Here is an 18719-nt window from a genome sequence, read left to right as displayed (position 1 = left end):
GCTGTGTTCAAGAGGTCAATGTAAATAGTCCGGTGGCGATTGTATTAACTGTTCAGCAGTCTTATGGCTTGGGGGTAGAAGCTGTTGAGGAGCCTTTTGGTCCTAGACTTGGTGCTCCGGTACCACTTGCCATGCGGTAGCAGAGTACACTTTCCTCTGACACTGCCTATTATATAGGTCCTGGATGGCAGGAAGCTTGGCACCGGTGATGTACTGGGCTGTACACATTATCCTCTGTAGTGCCTTATGGTCAGATGCCGAGTAGTTGCCATACCAGGCGGTGATGCAACCGGTCAGGATGCTCTCGATGGTGCAGCTGTAGAACCTTTTGAGGATCTGGGGGACCTATCTTTTCAGTCTCCTAAGGGGAAAAGGTTTTGTCGTGCCCTCTTCACGACTGTCATGGTATGTTTGGACCATGATAGTTCGTTGGTGATATAGACACCAAGGAACTTGAAACTCTCGACCCGCTTCACTACAGCCCTGTCGATGTAGATGGGGGCCTGTTCAGCCCGCCTTTTCCTGTAGTCCACGTTCAGCTCCTTAGTCTTGCTCACATTGAGGGAGAGGTTGTTGTCCTGGCACCACACTGACAGTTCTCTGACCTCCTCCCTATAGAATGTCTCATCGTTGTTGGTGATCAGGCCTACCACTGTTGTGTCGTCAGCAAACTTAATGATGGTGTTGGAGTCGTGTTTGGCCATGCAGTCGTGGGCGAACAGGGAGTATAGGAGGGGACTAAGTATACACCCCTGACGGGCCCCAGTGTTAAGGATCAGCGTGGCAGACGTCTTGTTGCCTACTCTTACCACCTGGGGGCGGCCCGTCAGGAAGTCTAGGATCCAGGTGTTTAGTCCCAGAGTCCTGAGCTTAGTGGTGAGCTTCGTGGGCTCTATGGTGTTGAACGCTGAGCTGTAGTCAATGAATAGCATTCTCACATAGGTGTTCCTTTTGTCCAGGTGGGAAAGGAAAGTGTGGAGTGTGATTGAGATTGCGACATCTGTGGATTTGTTGGGGCGGTATGCAAATTGGAGTGGGTCTAGTGTGTCTGGGAGGATGCTGTTGATGTGAGCCATGACCAGCCTTTCAAAGCACTTCATGGATACTGACGTGAGTGCTACAGGGCGGTAATCATTTAGGCAGATTATCTTCGCTTCCTTGGGCACAGGGATAACAGACTCGATCAGGGAGAAGTTGAAAATGTCAGTGAAGACAATTGACAGTTGGTCAGCGCATGCTTTGAGTACACGTCCTGGTAATCCGTCTGGCCCACCGGCATTGTGAATGTTGACCTGTTTAAAGGTTTTGTTCACATCGGCGATGGAGAACATTAACACACAGTCATCCGGAACAGCTGGTGCTCTTGTGCATGCTTCAGTGTTGCTTGCCTCGAAGCGAGCAAAAAAAGCATTTCGCTCGTCTGGTAGGCTCGCGTCACTGGGCATCTCGAGTCTGGGTTTCCCTTTGTAGTCTGTAATAGTTTTCAAGCCCTGCCACATCCAACGAGCATCAGAGCCGGTGTAGTAGGATTCAATCTTAATCCTGTATTGACGCTTTGCTTGTTTGATGGTTCGTCTGATGGCATAGCGGGATTTCTTATAAGCGTCCAGATTAGTCTCCCGCTCCTTGAAAGTGGCAGCTCTAGCCTTTTGCTCGATGCGGATGTTGCCTGTAATCCATGGCTTCTGGTTGGGATATGTACGTACAGTCACTGTGGGGATGATGTCGTCTATGCACTTATTGATAAAGCCGATGACTGAGGTGGTATACTCCTCAATGCCATTGCATGAATCCCGGAACATATTCCAGTCTGTGCTAGCAAAAAAAGTCCTGTAGTGTATAATCTGCATCTGCTGCTGGAAGTGGTGTTGGAGGGCCAGTAGGAGGCACTCTTTCCTCTGGTCTAAAAAAAATATCCCAAATGCCCCAGGGCAGTGATTGGTGTAGGGTGCCTGTGTAGGGTGCCGTCTTTCGGATGGGATGTTAAACGGGTGTCCTGACTCTCTGAGGTCATTAAAGATCCCATGGCTCTTGGGACTTCGTAAGAGTAGGGGTGTTAACCCCAGTGTCCTGGCTAAATTCCCAATCGAGCCCTCAAACCATCACGGTCACCTAATAATCCCAGTTTACAATTGGCTCATTCATCCCCCTCCTCTCCCCTGTAACTATTCCCCAGGTTGTTGCTGTAAATGAGAATGTGTTCTCAGTCAACTTACCTGGTAAAATAATGGATAAATTAAAAAGGAGGATAGAATTATGGTCAGATTTGCCAAACGGAGGGTGGGGTAGAGCTTGGTATGCATCTCTGTGTGTGGAGTAAAGGTGGTCTAAGATTTTTTTTCCCTCTGGTTGCACATGTGACATGCTGGTAAAAATGTGATAAAACTGATTTAAGTTTGCCTGCATTAAAGTCCCCGGCCACTAGGAGCGCCGCTTCTGGGTGAGCATTTTCTTCTTTGATTATGGCCGTATAGAGTTGGTTGAGAGCGGTCTTAGTACCAGCTTCGTGCTGTGGTGGTAAATAGACGGCTACGAATAATATAGATGAGAACTCTATTGGTAGATAGTGTGGTCTACAGCTTAACATAAGGTACTCTACCTCCGGCGAGCAATACCTCGAGACTTCTTTAATAGAGAAGAGAGATAGAGATCGCGCCCCAGCTCTTATTCACCACAAGACACACACCTCCACCCCTCGTCTTACCAGAGGTAGCTTCTCTGTTCTGCCGGTGCATGGAAAATCCCGCCAGCTCAATATTATCCGTTTCTTCGTTCAGCCACGTCTCGGTGAAACATAAGATATTACAGTTTTTAATGTCCTGTTGGTAGGATAATCTTAATCGTAGGTCATCAATTTTATTTTCCATTGATTGCATGTTAGCAAGAAGAACGGATGGCAGTGGGAGTACTCACTCGCCTACGTATTCTCAGAAGGCAACCCGATCTGCGGCCCCTTTTCCTGAGTCTTTTCTTCAAGCAAATTATCTGAGCCTGTTCCAGTGAAAGCAGTATATACTTCTCATCGGACTTCTTCGAGATAGGGCGCTCTTTTAATTTTTGGATAAAAAACGTTCCCGTTTTAAACAAGATATTTTGTCACGAAAAGATGCTCGACTATGCATGTAATTGACAGCTTTGGAAAGAAAAAACTCTGACGTTTCCAAAACTGCAAATATATTATCTGTGAGTGCCCCAGAACTAATGCTACAGGCGAAACCAAGATGAAATTTCATACAGGAAATGCCGCAGATTCTGAAGGCGCTGTGTTCCAATGTCTCCTTATATGGCTGTGAATGCGCCAGGAATGAGCCTGCACTTTCTGTCGTTTCCCCAAGGTGTCTGCAGCATTGTGACGTATTTGTAGGCATATCATTGGAAGATTGACCATAAGAGACTACATTTACCAGGTGTCCGCCCGGTGTCCTGCGTCAAAATTATTGCGTAATCTCCAGGTCCTTGCGCGTTCCATTTCTTCAGAGGAGAAACCAAACTGCCACAAATTATTTATCATCGATAGATATGTGAAAAACACCTTGAGGATTGATTCTAAACAACGTTTGCCATGTTTCTGTCGATATTATGGAGTTAATTTGGAAAAAAGTTTGCGTTGTAAAGACTTAATTTTCTGTTTTTTTCTTACCCAAACGTGATGAACAAAACGGAGCGATTTGTCTACACAAATAATATTTTTGGAAAAACTGAACATTTGCTGAATGCTAGGCTTAATGCTATGCTAGGCTATCAATACTCTTACACAAATGCTTGTTTAGCTATGGTTCAAAAGCATATTTTGAAAATCTGAGATGACAGTGTTGTTAACCTCTTACCTCTACCTGGGACGCTTGCGTCCCAACTAGAGCTCTGGAAATGCAAATGTGCTACGCTAAATGCTAATAGTATTAGTTAAAACTCAAAAGTTCATTAAAATACACATGCAGGGTATCAAATTAAAGCTACACTCGTTGTGAATCCAGGCAACAAGTCAGATTTTTAAAATGCTTTTCGGCGACAGCATGAGAAGCTATTATCTGATAGCATGCACCAATACACTACAACAGAAAAGCACAGCAGGGGACGTAAACAAAATAATTAGCATTTCGGCGTTACACAAACCGCACAATAAAATAGAAAACAGTCATTACCTTTCACCATCTTCTTTGTTGGCACTCCTAGATGTCCCATAAACACTATTGGGTCTTTATTTCGATTAAATCGGGCCATATAAAGCCAAGATATCGTTATATGTAGACTGTGTGATAAACGAAAAAAACAGCGATTTCACAACGTAACGTCATTTTTTAAAATTCAAAAAGTAGACGATAAACTTTCACAAAACACTTGAGAAATACGTTTGTAATGCTACTTTAGGTATTAGTAAACGTTAATAAGCGATAAAAATCAACCGTAGGCGATGTACATATCAATAGCTGTCGTCTTGGAAAAAATTTCAGGAGAGAGCTCTTCCGGAATGATCTGGGCGGAGACCGGAGGTACGTCGTGCCCCTCTTTCGGTTCAACCAAGAATCAAAGAGGATTAAATTCACAAGATACTCGACTGCATGGGGATGCTGTGGGAGTTGAATGCTCGGTCTTATCTAATTCGGCTCACTGTTAACAATTGCTGGAAGTGGCGCAAGGATATTTATTTCCATTTTCTGTGATCAGGTTTTCCTGCGCTTTCCGATGTAACGCACGTTATGTAATAGCCACAGTCGTGACTTAACCAGTTTTAAAAACGTCCGAGGGTTTCCTATACACACATTCTAACCATATGAACGTACTATATTCCTGGCATGAGTAGCAGGGCGCTGAAATGTTGCGCGATTTTTAACAAAATGTTCAAAAAAGTAGAGGGTAGGAGCAAGAAGTTAACAAAAGGCTAAGCTTGAGAGCAAATATATTTATTTCATTTCATTTGCGATTTTCATGAATAGTTAACGTTGCGTTATGGTAATGAGCTTGAGGCTATAAATAGGATCCCGGATACGGGATTGCTCGTCGCAACAGGTTAAAGGAAAAGGTTTCTTCCAGTCCACGTGAGTACATTAATACGCCATAGTATTAATGTACTATAGTGTAGTAACTAAACTTTAATACGGCTTTACTAAACACCATTACAGCTCATAACAGTGTTACACAGTAGGCCTATAGTCAATCACCCCAGTATGACTAGAAACAGTATTACTAACATTAACTGACCTGAGTTCTGTAGAGACGCTGGCGTTGGCCTGGGATAGGTTGACTAATTTGATGGTTTCCAACATGGCCGCCACCTGCTCCCATAGACGTGTGCTGTTAGCCTCGTCCTTCTCCAAGTTCTCTGTCCTGTTCAGACCGGCAGCTTCCTCCGCCAGGACTGAGTCAATCACAGAGAGGGGGGGGCTTTGATGTTAACCATTTGTCTTATGAACAAAAATATTGAACTTTTACTCAACCAGGAGATATCACAAATATTGTTCAATATCACAAAACATTACATTGTTCACTAAATGGGCATACTTTGAAGTTACACATTTCCTATGGAAACCTAAGATGGAATATAAAAACATAGCAATGCATGTTGTGCGGTTGCTATTTGCTGTACCTTGTATGGCAGTGTGAATGGTGGTGATGTACTCCAGAAACTTGGCCCCCTGGGTAACGCTGTTCTCTGTGGACTGAGCCACTTCCTCTCCATCAGCAGACAGCCCTGTAGCCTGCCGTAGCAGTCCGTCTATGTCCTGGGTGAGATTTGTCAAGTGTTCCTCCACCCTGTTCAGGTGATATGCTGGGCTACTTTCCCAAGACATCAGATTCTAGGAGAGAAATGAGGTCAAGTGTGTTACAACAGTCTTTCCCTCATTGAATGTGTACTGAGTACTTCTGAACTTAAGACTGGGGGTTCAAAAGGTGACTTCCTGACCTCCTAGACAGAGAGGTATAACATGAGCCCTCTTTTACCTTGACCTCTCGTGTGTCGTTCTCCAGGCTGACCAGTGTGCTGTAGGGGGACAGGATGACCCCGGTCAGGTTGACAGACAGGAAGGAGCTCTCTAATGCATCCAGGTCATCCAGGAGGACCCCCGTACACTCATCATCACACGCTGAGGGGAGAGGGAGGGAGGGAGAGGAAGGAGTTCAGGATATCAGATTTCAATTAGGACATTACCGCAGTTGTGTCTGTGTCTGTGTCTGTGTGTGTGTGTGTGTGTGTGTGTGTGTGTGTGTGTGTGTGTGTGTGTGTGTGTGTGTGTGTGTGTGTGTGTATGAAAGATGCAGCAGAGGTAACCGCTGGTACAAGTCTAGAACTGATATGCCCCCAACATTTACACTAATGAATACACCAACAAAGTCTACTCTCGTCACGAAACATATACAGTTGAAGTGGGAAGTTTGCATACACTTAGGTTGGAGTCATTAAAACTCGTTTTTCAACCACTCCACAAATTTCTTGTTAACAAACTATAGTTTTGGTAAATTGGTTAGGACATCTACTTTGTGCATGACACAAGTAATTCTTCCAACAATTGTTTACAGACAGATTATTTCACTTATAATTCACTGTATCACAATTCCAGTGGGTCAGAAGTTTACAAACACTAAGTTGACTGTGCCTTTAAACAGCTTGGAAAATTCCAGAAAATTATGTCATGGCTTTAGAAGCTTCTGATAGAGACACTGGCGTTGGTCTGGGATATAAACACCATGGACCACGCAGCCGTCTTACCGCTCAGGAAGGAGACGTGTTCTGTCTCCTAGAGATGAACAAACTTTGGTGCGAAAAGTGCAAATCAATTCCAGAACAACAGCAAAGGACCTTGTGAAGATGCTGGAGGAAACGGGTACAAAAGTATCTATATCCACAGTAAAATGAGTTCTATATCGACATAAGCTGAAAGGCCGCTCAGCAAGGAAGAAGCCACTTCTCCAAAACCACCATTAAAAACTGCACATGGAGACAAAGATCGTACTTTTTGGAAAAATATCCCCTGGTCTGATGAAACATAAATAGAACTGTTTGGCCATAATGACCATTGTTATGTTTGGAGGAAACGGGAGGCTTGCAAGCCGAAGAACACCATCCCAACCGTGAAGCACGGGGGTGGCAGCATCATGTTGTGGGGGTGCTTTGCTGCAGGAGGGACTGGTGCACTTCACAAAATAGATGGCATCACGAGGAAAGAAAATTGTGGATATATTGAAGCAACATCTCAAGACATCAGTCAGGAGGTTAAAGCTTGGTCGCAAATGGGTCTTCCAAATGGACAATGACCCCAAGCGTACTTCCAAAATTGTGGCAAAATGGTTAAGAAAAAAAAGTCAAGGTATTGGAGTGGCCATCACAAAGCCCTGACCGCAATCCTATAGACAATTTGTGGGCAGAACTGAAAAAGCATGTGCGAGCAAGGAGGCCTACACAAACCCGACTCAGTTACACCAGCTCTGTGTGAAGCTTGTGGAAGGCTACCCAAAACATTTGACCCAAGTTAAACAGTTTAAAGGCAATGCTACCAAATACTAATTGAGTGTATGTAAACTTCTGACCCACTGGGAATGTGATGAAAGAAATAAAAGCTGAAATAAATCATTATCTCTACTATTATTCTGACATTTCACATTCTTAAAATAAACTGGTGATCTTAACTGACCTAAGACAGGGAATTTTTACTAGGATTAAATGTCAGGAATTGTGAAAAACTGAGTTTAAATGTATTTGGCTAAGGTGTATGTAAACTTCCGACTTCAACTGTAGTTATTTTGGACATGAGTTTAATGTTGCTGGCGAGTGGGGGGAACAAGTGGAGGAGCTCGTCCGCGTGGATTCAACCAGTCTTGATATGATTGACATTTCCCCCTCTGCCCGTGGTCATGAATCTAGAAGCTGTGAGACAGGTGGCCCTGGTAAAGATTTGCTTGCGAAAGTGCCTCTTCCACAGAAGGTTCTGAGGAAAATGAATAACAGAACTGTTCAAGTGATGACAAAGTGGCTATGCTTCAACACACACGCCACATGTGACGTTGTCTTCCTGAGTCAAAGAGAGGAGGGTTTAGGTGTCCTGAATATTGAGTGGATTTACACTGCTACCAAACTGACTCACCTGTTGAACATGCTCAACTGTGACGATGTGACAGTTAAGGAGTTAGCCAGAGCTTCCCTCCTTCGGGACCTAAAGAGGCAGAAGGTTCCACATACCAGGGACACTGAGGACAACTTCCTGGGCTTCAGTAGGAAGGCCAGTGGAAAACTGGACACTCGGGCTGCGTTGGTGTCTGGTCAGCCTGGCCGGACCTCAATGACCTGTGCAACCCGACTGGAGTGGAGCTCAGGTGGACATGGACTGATATGGAAACTGAGCCAGTGACGGCCTCTGATACAGTTGTGGCATTGCGGGCCTGATAAAAACTAGGGCAAAGCAATTGGCTAAGCTCTGCTCTGTTTCAGCTGTCATGGGCCACCTAGCTGTTTGGAGAAGGAGGTGCTTTATGTACCCTTGAGTACCGTGCATACAGGCATCCTTTTTTTGTACATTTGATTAGTGGATTCAAATAAAGTATTTAACGTGTGTGTGTGTGTGTGTGTGTGTGTGTGTGTGTGTGTGTGTGTGTGTGTGTGTGTGTGTGTGTGTGTGTGTGTGTGTGGGTGGGTTGGTACTCACAGACACACTGGTCCTCGTCCAGGACGTGTCTCGCCTCGCACTGGTCACACAAATGTCCCCTGACACCGGCCTTACATTCACACTGGCCCTTCAGAGAGTCACACACCAGATGGAGAGAACCTGCAGTACTACACTGACACGCCTCACACTTCCCTCCTGGACCAGACGGGTTCCCATAGTAACCCACTGAACACCTGAGAAAGGGAGGGGGGAGAGAGATGCGGGGGGATGGCAAAGAAACAGTGAGACGGAGAAATAATGTAATAGAAAATGAAAATATAACGTTTGTCTCAGTCTGAGGTGTAGTGATGGCTTCTAGTGACAGAGACACTGACTTTGATCCAACAAGTCACACAGTAGCTGTGTAGTACTCTCTCTTACCTCCACAGTAGCTGTGTAGTACTCTCTCTTACCTCCACAGTAGCTGTGTAGTAATCTCTCTTACCTCCACAGTAGCTGTGTAGTACTCTCTCTTACCTCCACAGTAGCTGTGTAGTACTCTCTCTTACCTCCACAGTAGCTGTGTAGTACTCTCTCTTACCTCCAAAGTAGCTGTGTAGTACTCTCTCTTACTTCCACAGTAGCTGTGTAGTACTCTCTCTTACCTCCAAAGTAGCTGTGTAGTACTCTCTCTTACCTCCACAGTAGCTGTGTAGTACTCTCTCTTACCTCCACAGTAGCTGTGTAGTACTCTCTCTTACCTCCACAGTAGCTGTGTAGTAATCTCTCTTACCTCCACAGTAGCTGTGTAGTACTCTCTCTTACCTCCACAGTAGCTGTGTAGTACTCTCTCTTACCTCCACAGTAGCTGTGTAGTACTCTCTCTTACCTCCAAAGTAGCTGTGTAGTACTCCTTCCACAGTAGCTGTGTAGTACTCTCTCTTACCTCCAAAGTAGCTGTGTAGTACTCTCTCTTACCTCCACAGTAGCTGTGTAGTACTCTCTCTTACCTCCACAGTAGCTGTGTAGTACTCTCTCTTACCTCCAAAGTAGCTGTGTAGTACTCTCTCTTACCTCCACAGTAGCTGTGTAGTACTCTCTCTTACCTCCGGCAGTAGCTGAATAGTACTCTCTCTTACCTCCACAGTAGCTGTGTAGTACTCTCTCTTACCTCCGCAGTAGCTGAATAGTACTCTCTCTTACCTCCGCAGTAGCTGAATAGTACTCTCTCTTACCTCCACAGTAGCTGTGTAGTACTCTCTCTTACCTCCGCAGTAGCTGAATAGTACTCTCTCTTACCTCCACAGTAGCTGTGTAGTACTCTCTCTTACCTCCACAGTAGCTGAATAGTACTCTCTCTTACCTCCGCAGTAGCTGAATAGTACTCTCTCTTACCTCCGCAGTAGCTGAATAGTACTCTCTCTTACCTCCACAGTAGCTGTGTAGTACTCTCTCTTACCTCCACAGTAGCTGTGTAGTACTCTCTCTTACCTCCACAGTAGCTGTGTAGTACTCTCTCTTACCTCCAAAGTAGCTGTGTAGTACTCTCTCTTACCTCCACAGTAGCTGTGTAGTACTCTCTCTTACCGCCACAGTAGCTGTGCAGTACTCTCTCAGTAGCTGTGTAGTACTCTCTCTTACCTCCAAAGTAGCTGTGTAGTACTCTCTCTTACCTCCACAGTAGCTGAGTAGTACTCTCTCTTACCTCCACAGTAGCTGTGTAGTACTCTCTCTTACCTCCTCAGTAGCTGTGTAGTACTCTCTCTTACCTCCAAAGTAGCTGTGTAGTACTCTCTCTTACCTCCACAGTAGCTGAGTAGTACTCTCTCTTACCTCCACAGTAGCTGTGTAGTACTCTCTCTTACCTCCACAGTAGCTGTGTAGTACTCTCTCTTACCGCCACAGTAGCTGTGCAGTACTCTCTCAGTAGCTGTGTAGTACTCTATCTTACCTCCTCAGTAGCTGTGTAGTACTCTCTCTTACCTCCACAGTAGCTGTGTAGTACTCTCTCAGTAGCTGTGTAGTACTCTCTCTTACCTCCTCAGTAGCTGTGTAGTACTCTCTCTTACCTCCACAGTAGCTGTGTAGTACTCTCTCTTACCTCCGCAGTAGCTGTGTAGTACTCTCTCTTACCTCCACAGTAGCTGTGTAGTACTCTCTCTTACCTCCGCAGTAGCTGAGTAGTACTCTCTCTTACCTCCACAGTAGCTGTGTAGTACTCTCTCTTACCTCCACAGTAGCTGTGTAGTACTCTCTCTTACCTCCACAGTAGCTGTGTAGTACTCTCTCTTACCTCCACAGTAGCTGTGTAGTACTCTCTCTTACCTCCACAGTAGCTGTGTAGTACTCTCTCTTACCTCCACAGTAGCTGTGTAGTACTCTCTCTTACCTCTCACAGTAGCGTCCCTCATAACCAGGCTTGCAGGCGTTACAGCGGAAGTCTCCCATCACTCCCTCCATTGCACAGGTAGGACTGAAGCTAAACCACAACACACACAAACTGTCAAACAGTGCTATACACACAACTATATCTCCTCACTGCCCCCTGCTGGGAAAAGGTCTGTATTACCAGAGGATACCCATTCACTAAATCCCCCTTGAACTAGAATATTGCCAAGCAGCTTCAGCATTCTAAGACAAAATACGTCTTATGAGATTGAATATGTGCTAGTGTGAAATCAGTAGTTGGACTATCTCTTCAAAAAAACATACTATGTGTGTAATGAGATATTATCGTTTCAACTCCAAATTCAACACGTCACTTATCAGAACATGCGACTGACAGGGGGAGAGTGAGACAGGTACCTGTTCTCTTTGAGGGGGCAGGCACACAGAGAGCAGTCACTGACGGAGCCTTTCACGTTCCCATAGTACCCAGAGCCGCACACGTTACAGTGCTCGCCTGCTGTGTTGTGCTGGCAGCCCAGACATTCTCCCGTGTCCAGGTCACAGGCCTGGCTGTGGTTGTTACACTGGCAAGGCACGCAGGGCTGGATCAGGGGTCTCTTCCCCCGCAGGTTCAGATCAGTCACTGGTTGGCGGTAGTAGCCGGGGGAACACTCCTACACACACCACAAACGCACACCGATGACTGAGACGAAGTTAAATAATAGACTCAAAACACAGTAGTAAGTAGTAGTACATAATAAATGGTGTTGTTTTTGGTGTGAAAATCTGTCTGACCTGGCAGGACAGTCCAGCGTAGCCAGCTGGACACTCGCAGGTCTCTATCAGACATGCCACCTCCAAACCCTCTGACCCCTCCTCTGCCTCTAGGGCCGTATCCATGGTGATATTGGAGATTCTAGTGAAAGACAAACACAATATTGATATCATAGTCGCTTTATAGCGTCAACACAAAAATAAGTGTGTGTGCGCATGTATGTATGTGTGCGTGTGTGTGTGTGTGTACTAACCTGCTCTGCTGCAACCCTGTACCATACGAGGCCTTGATGGTGATGTACTCGATATTGCTCAGGACCGCCAAGAAGTCGGAGTGACTCACAGCTTTCTCTGACACAGAGTTGAAATACTTCCACTTGTGCTGATCAAGAGAAATCAAAGTAGATTTAATTATATGAATTCATTAGTAGGATTTGTAGGCTTTAGCTCAGCCGGATAACACAGTCTTATAGCATGCTGGACATAATGTGTTTGAACCCATGGTAGTCCAACTAGTCCAGCTTTAGGTATTGTTTCTGGTGCCCTCCTTACCTCCGTCAGTGGGACGTCCTGATGTGTTTTGACCCTGTTGTCAGGGGCAGGCATATCGATGTAGATGACCTTCTTTCCCAGATGACCCCCCCTCATCAGGACCTGAGGCTCGTAGTTGGCCAGGCCAGCCCCGTCCAGAGCATAGAACGCCACCATGTAGGACAGCTTCCCTCCATACGACAACAACTAACCAGAGAATAAGATGTGTATGTTTATGATTCAGCATCGCTCTCTCACAGACACAAGTAACAGAGGTCTGAGATACACACCTTATTTCCCTGGTAGTGTTTGGGAAGCCTCCAGTAGTAGGGTCCAGGCAGTGTGATGTTTTCTTTCTCCCTGGTGTCCAGCAGCATTTCTGAGGCCTGGTAGTAGACCCCTTCCACACTGCCCTGGGGGTCACGCTGACTGACCACATGCAGCAGCTCTGGGTCAGACCCCAGTGTGATCTGTATGGTAAATATACACAAATGCATGAGCATGTGCATAGACATGCCCACAAACACACACACACACACAAAGATGCAGACACACATATTTGCTTCTCCTACAGTTCTTCATATGAAGAGATCTCACTATCGTGTCATTCAGTTTATTGCAAACTTTTCCCAGTCAGTGAAGAACCACTCTTTTTCCTCACACCTCCACAAGTAGGTCTACCGCCAGCTCAGCTGTGCCATCTCTTATCACTAATTAGTACCAGGAAATAAATAGACCCGGCTAGCTACATCTGGGGTCCTTTCAGATTCCTCTGCCTGGGTGGCTGGGAGGAGGGGGGGGGGGGTGCCACCTCCGTGTGCCCACGCTAAATGGTACACAGGGCACGTGCGTCCTTGAGTCGGGCACCCAGCGGGCACACCAGGCTGCGAGCAGCAGGCACCGTACGTGGCATCACTAAGCAGCCGGCCCACAACAGATGGGCATCCTGTTTAGGCATCTGTCTCGGCATTTCATTTCCTCTTCATTGTGCCCAATTAAAACGAAGCTAATTAGGAGCATTCAGTTCACTAAAGAATAATGAGGATACAGACACTTTTCTTCATCCAGACACAGATGAGAAGAGTAGAGACAGAATACAGCTGACTAGTTACTGTGAGCAGGGACCGAGACATCGCCAGGATGACCTGAACAAATAGCTTAGAACTTCCAAATAACTTGTAGATGATAACTTCCTGGTCATGACACATTATCAGGAAAAACACCAGGCTCCAAGCATGAATCTTTAGATTTGACTTATAACGTTGGTTAATTGGCTACAAGGTTGTAAACAAGCCAGAGAAGACGATTTTGAGCCAAGTTGTTATATTAATGTTTGTTATTTGAAAAATATAAGAGGATTTACCAAACAAAGGTATTACCATCCCAAATGGAGAAAAGAAAGAACAAGTATTTTGTTTGAAAAATGTGCCGTAATTTCATATAGAGGTGGAGGAGTGAAGGCTGCTCAACCCTTTCAGACAATGACGGACGGTTTCTCTATCCTGTTAGCATAGCCACCCATCTGTAGAGGAAGCAGATGGGCGGGACTAAAACAGGAATCCTGAGCTGTGTTCAGGGACCAGAAATGTTCAGGAACGTTGCATATAGAAAAATAATTAATAGAGCTGACAAGATTCACTATTCTATCCGACAGACCAGAATATCTGTTCTACATTATACATTTCTATCTAAACCTTCTATAATGTTTATCTCACTGAACAGACCCAAAGTTGAGTTTTGATAGACTTTACTCACCGGTACACGGACCATCCCACCGAGCTCCTCGCAGTCTGAGGAGACTCCGAAACAGAAACAGGGGCTGCAGCCGTCCGGGTTAGGACCGGATAGGCCGAAGGATCCCTTCTTACACTCATCACAGCCTCCTCCGCCCACATTGTCCTGGCAACCACAGAACAATTCATTAAAACAGACAACATACATTCGAAAGGACACAATGAAACAAAACACTATTGCAGACCATAACGGATAAGATATTCCCCCATGTGGGTTTACTGCTTGCTTGTAAAAACCAGTTTAACCAGAGGTTGCAGTACCTTGCACACACAGTTCCCTGGGGCCTCACAGCTGCACAGGCCCAGTTCCTTATCACAGAACTCCTCTCTGGTGCCGTTGATGTTGCAGTTGCACGCCGTGCATTCTGGGTAGCCCCTGTAGCCCATGGTGCACTGGTCACATTTCTGCCTGGCAAAATCCGGGCGGCACAGGCACTGCCCATTGGTGAGGTCACACTGGGTGGCAGAACTGCCCGCCTCACTGCAATCACATGACTAAGGGGGGCAAAGATGAGCTTTTATGAACACCTATTATGATATGAATGTGCTTATTAATCATTTATGAAGCATCTATGTCGGCCTTAAAAAAACATACATAGGCATATGTAGGCATTATAAAGGCTTATAAAGCTTATACAGTTGTGTTTATAGAGGTGTTTTACCTTACAACCTGCCACAGTGTCGTGACCCCAGTGACCTTCCTCACACAACTCACACTTCTCTCCTATGGTGTGGGGAGGGCAGATACACTTGCCTGTCGTCGCATTACAGTTTCCGTGGGTGTGGGCACACTCACACTCTGATGGAGAAGAGAGAAAAATAACAGCGAGAGAGCGAGAGAGAGAGAGAGAAATATACAGAGAGAGAGAGAGAGAGAGAGAGAGAGAGAAATATACAGAGAGAGAGAGAGAGAGAGAGAGAGAAATATACAGAGAGAGAGAGAGAGAGAGAGAAATATACAGAGAGAGAGAGAGAGAGAGAGAGAGAGAGAGAAATATACAGAGAGAGAGAGCGAGAGAGAAAAAGATACAGAGAGGGAGAGCGAGAGAGAGAAAGATACAGAGAGAGTGAGCGAGAGAGAGATACAGAGAGAGAAAGAGAGAGAGAAAGACAGAGAGAAAGATACAGAGAAAAAGAGAAAGAGAGAGAAAGAGAGAAAGATACAGAGCGAGAGAGAGAAAGATACACAGAGAGAGAAAGATACAGAGAAAGATACAGAGAGAGAAAGAGAGAGAAAGATACAGAGAAAGATACAGAGAGAGAAAGAGAGAGAAAGAGAAAGAGAAAGAAAGAGAGAGAAAGAAAGAGACAGACAGACAGACAGACAGACAGACAGACAGACAGACAGATAGATAGATAGATAGATAGATAGATAGATAGATAGATAGATAGATAGATAGATAGATAGATTTGGGGGATAGAGAGAATGAAGATCAGATCAGAGTAAAACTCAAATGAATGTTAGTTTAAAGTTTGGGTAAAGTTTGTGGCCTTACGTGTACACCCTCTGTCCTGGTAGTTGAAGTAACCATGGTAACATCGGTCACATTTGTCCCCCGCCACCCCTGGGATGCATTGGCACCGCCCCTCCTCCTCACATGCTGTGGACACAGATCCTGATTGGCTACAGTTACAGTCTCTGCACCCCTGTCCACTGAGAAGACTGTGGAAGCCCACCTGGAAAACACACAGAAGAAAATACCAATTGTTACTAACTTCCATCAGCTAACCATCTGAATCTTCTTGATTTTCCCTCAAATATATCCAGACATACAGATGTAGGATCTTCAGACTTGATTTTCCCTGAGAAAAAATGTAGCAACCCCTACAAAATGTCCATGATTTATATTCCACATAATAATTCACATTTCCTGTTGCTGCAGGATTATTTTCCTGCTGTAACAAACTGGCTCAAATTAAGATCCTACATCTGTAAAAATATGCGTATTACTCTATCTGTATCCTTGGTAGAGAGCATGTAGCAGGATGCCAAGAGACACTAGAAGTAATACTTCTCCATGTCCAATGACATCATCACTATCAGCAGAGGGTCTCACTGTCACCAATCACCTCACAGTTACCATCTAACATGAACAGGCAGGAAGTACATCCCATCTCCTCTAATATTCCTGGCGTAGGGCTTCATCTGTCTCTATCAGTCCTCTCTGCCAAAGCTGTCAACTCTCAGTCCACATTGGACCCAACGGAGAACCAGGAACCAGACAGCCAGGGCCAGGACGTGGGTCAGAATTTACACCAGCCAGAGCATCTGATTCTGGGATTAGAGAGAAGCTGCTGCCCCAACTTCCCTCCCCATCTCTCTATATCTACATCCCCAATTGGATTAAACATGAATAAAACATACTGAAAGAGAGAGAAGCACAAGACTGCTCGCTGTTCTCCCTAGATAAATATGATCTAAATTCATGAGCTTTTGAGTTTGGCTTTTTATTTGAACAGTCCTTTTGGTTCCATTTGAACAGTCCTTTTGGTTCCATTTGAACAGTCATTTTGGTTCCATTTGAACAGTCCTTTTGGTTCCATTTGAACAGTCCTTTTGGTTCCATTTGAACAGTCCTTTTGGTTCCATTAGAACAGTCATTTTGGTTCCATTAGAACAGTCCTTTTGGTTCCATTTGAACAGTCCTTTTGGTTCCATTAGAACAGTCATTTTGGTTCCATTTGAACAGTCCGTTTGGTTCCATTTGAACAGTCCTTTTGGTTCCATTTGAACAGTCCTTTTGGTTCCATTAGAACAGTCCTTTTGGTTCCATTTGAACAGTCCTTTTGGTTCCATTAGAACAGTCCTTTTGGTTCCATTTGAACAGTCCTTTTGGTTCCATTAGAACAGTCCTTTTGGTTCCATTTGAACAGTCCTTTTGATTCCACTTGAACAGTCCTTTTGGTTCCATTTGAAAAGTCATTTTGGTTCCATTAGAACAGTCCTTTTGGTTCCATTTGAACAGTCCTTTTGGTTCCATTTGAACAGTCCTTTTGGTTCCTTTAGAACAGTCCTTTTGGTTCCATTTGAACAGTTCTTTTGGTTCCATTTGAACAGTCCTTTTGGTTCCATTTGAACAGTCATTTTGGTTCCATTAGAACAGTCCTTTTGATTCCATTTGAACAGTCCTTTTGGTTCCATTTGAACAGTCCTTTTGGTTCCATTAGAACAGTCCTTTTGGTTCCATTTGAACAGTCCTTTTGGTTCCATTAGAACAGTCCTTTTGGTTCCATTTGAACAGTCCTTTTGATTCCACTTGAACAGTCCTTTTGGTTCCATTTGAAAAGTCATTTTGGTTCCATTAGAACAGTCCTTTTGGTTCCATTTGAACAGTCCTTTTGGTTCCATTTGAACAGTCCTTTTGGTTCCTTTAGAACAGTCCTTTTGGTTCCATTTGAACAGTTCTTTTGGTTCCATTTGAACAGTCCTTTTGGTTCCATTTGAACAGTCATTTTGGTTCCATTAGAACAGTCCTTTTGATTCCATTTGAACAGTCCTTTTGGTTCCATTTGAAAAGTAATTTTGGTTCCATTAGAACAGTCCTTTTGGTTCCTTTTGAACAGTCCTTTTGGTTCCATTTGAACAGTCCTTTTGGTTCCATTAGAACAGTCCTTTTGGTTCCATTAGAACAGTCCTTTTGGTTCCATTTGAACAGTCCTTTTGGTTCCATTAGAACAGTCCTTTTGGTTTCATTTGAACAGTCCTTTTGGTTCCATTTGAACAGTCCTTTTGGTTCCATTTGAACAGTCCTTTTGGTTCCATTAGAACAGTCCTTTTGCTTCCATTTGAACAGTCCTTTTGGTTCCATTAGAACAGTCCTTTTGGTTCCATTAGAACAGTCCTTTTGGTTCCATTTGAACAGTCCTTTTGGTTCCATTTGAACAGTCCTTTTGGTTCCATTTGAACAGTCCTTTTGGTTCCATTAGAACAGTCCTCTTGGTTCCATTAGAACAGTCCTTTTGGTTCCATTAGAACAGTCCTTTTGGTTCCATTTGAACAGTCCTTTTGGTTTCATTTGAACAGTCCTTTTGGTTCCATTTGAACAGTCCTTTTGGTTCCATTTGAACAGTCCTTTTGGTTCCATTAGAACAGTCCTTTTGGTTCCATTTGAACAGTCCTTTTGGTTCCATTAGAACAGTCCTTTTGGTTCCATTTGAACAGTCCTTTTGGTTCCATTAGAACAGTCCTTGCCCAGCCAAAGACCCCTCCCCAACCAAACAAACCAACTCTGCTCTAAATAAGCAACAAAATATTATCCCTCTGTCTTTCTCTCTCTCTCTCCCTCCCTCCTTCCCATATTCCCTCGCTACCTCTCTCTTCCCTATCTCTCTTTGCCAGGGTGTGAGACAGACAATCTGATCGTGCTAATGAATATATCCAAAACATTGGACTGCATTTTGACCAGCTGGTCTTTATTGGAAGGCGGGTGTGGGAAGCGGAACGCAGGGAGGAAAGAAGCAGGAGACCTTGGGCACCCTCTGAGAACTAAGCGTTCCAATGGACTGGGCTGGAAACTTAGCATGCCTTTCCAAATTCCAAATACTAATTGCAAGGAGAGGTATGGGAATAGGGTGGATTTACACAGAAAATGGAGGGTGGAAGGAAGGGCCTGGACTTTTTCTTGGTGTGACCAGAGACCATAACTAGGGACAATAG

The 18719-nt window shown here is 44.7% G+C and overlaps 1 protein-coding gene and 1 non-coding gene across 2 annotated transcripts in view; both read right to left on the bottom strand.

Annotated features, from left to right (window-relative positions):
• Window positions 1–18719, bottom strand: part of lama1 (laminin, alpha 1) — an 86011-nt gene that overhangs the window by 21707 nt on the left and 45585 nt on the right. The window contains exons 20-33 of the mRNA XM_029661076.2: window positions 15559–15739; window positions 14725–14861; window positions 14324–14557; window positions 14025–14168; window positions 12560–12739; window positions 12291–12476; window positions 11993–12120; window positions 11760–11880; window positions 11382–11638; window positions 10966–11055; window positions 8637–8830; window positions 5941–6083; window positions 5585–5795; window positions 5200–5356 (exon numbers count right to left, since the gene is read on the bottom strand). Of these exons, the coding sequence (XP_029516936.2) occupies window positions 5200–5356; window positions 5585–5795; window positions 5941–6083; window positions 8637–8830; window positions 10966–11055; window positions 11382–11638; window positions 11760–11880; window positions 11993–12120; window positions 12291–12476; window positions 12560–12739; window positions 14025–14168; window positions 14324–14557; window positions 14725–14861; window positions 15559–15739 (2363 nt within the window). The remainder of the gene's footprint in view (window positions 1–5199; window positions 5357–5584; window positions 5796–5940; window positions 6084–8636; window positions 8831–10965; window positions 11056–11381; window positions 11639–11759; window positions 11881–11992; window positions 12121–12290; window positions 12477–12559; window positions 12740–14024; window positions 14169–14323; window positions 14558–14724; window positions 14862–15558; window positions 15740–18719) is intronic.
• On the bottom strand, window positions 13687–13829 carry LOC115131221 (small nucleolar RNA SNORA29). The gene has a single exon (XR_003863921.1). It is a non-coding gene; the product is annotated as a small nucleolar RNA SNORA29 (small nucleolar RNA).

Source organism: Oncorhynchus nerka, linkage group LG6, assembly GCF_034236695.1.
Source record: "Oncorhynchus nerka isolate Pitt River linkage group LG6, Oner_Uvic_2.0, whole genome shotgun sequence".
In the NCBI taxonomy this organism is placed as follows: domain Eukaryota; kingdom Metazoa; phylum Chordata; class Actinopteri; order Salmoniformes; family Salmonidae; genus Oncorhynchus; species Oncorhynchus nerka.
This window is presented reverse-complemented; position numbering and strand designations above follow the sequence as displayed.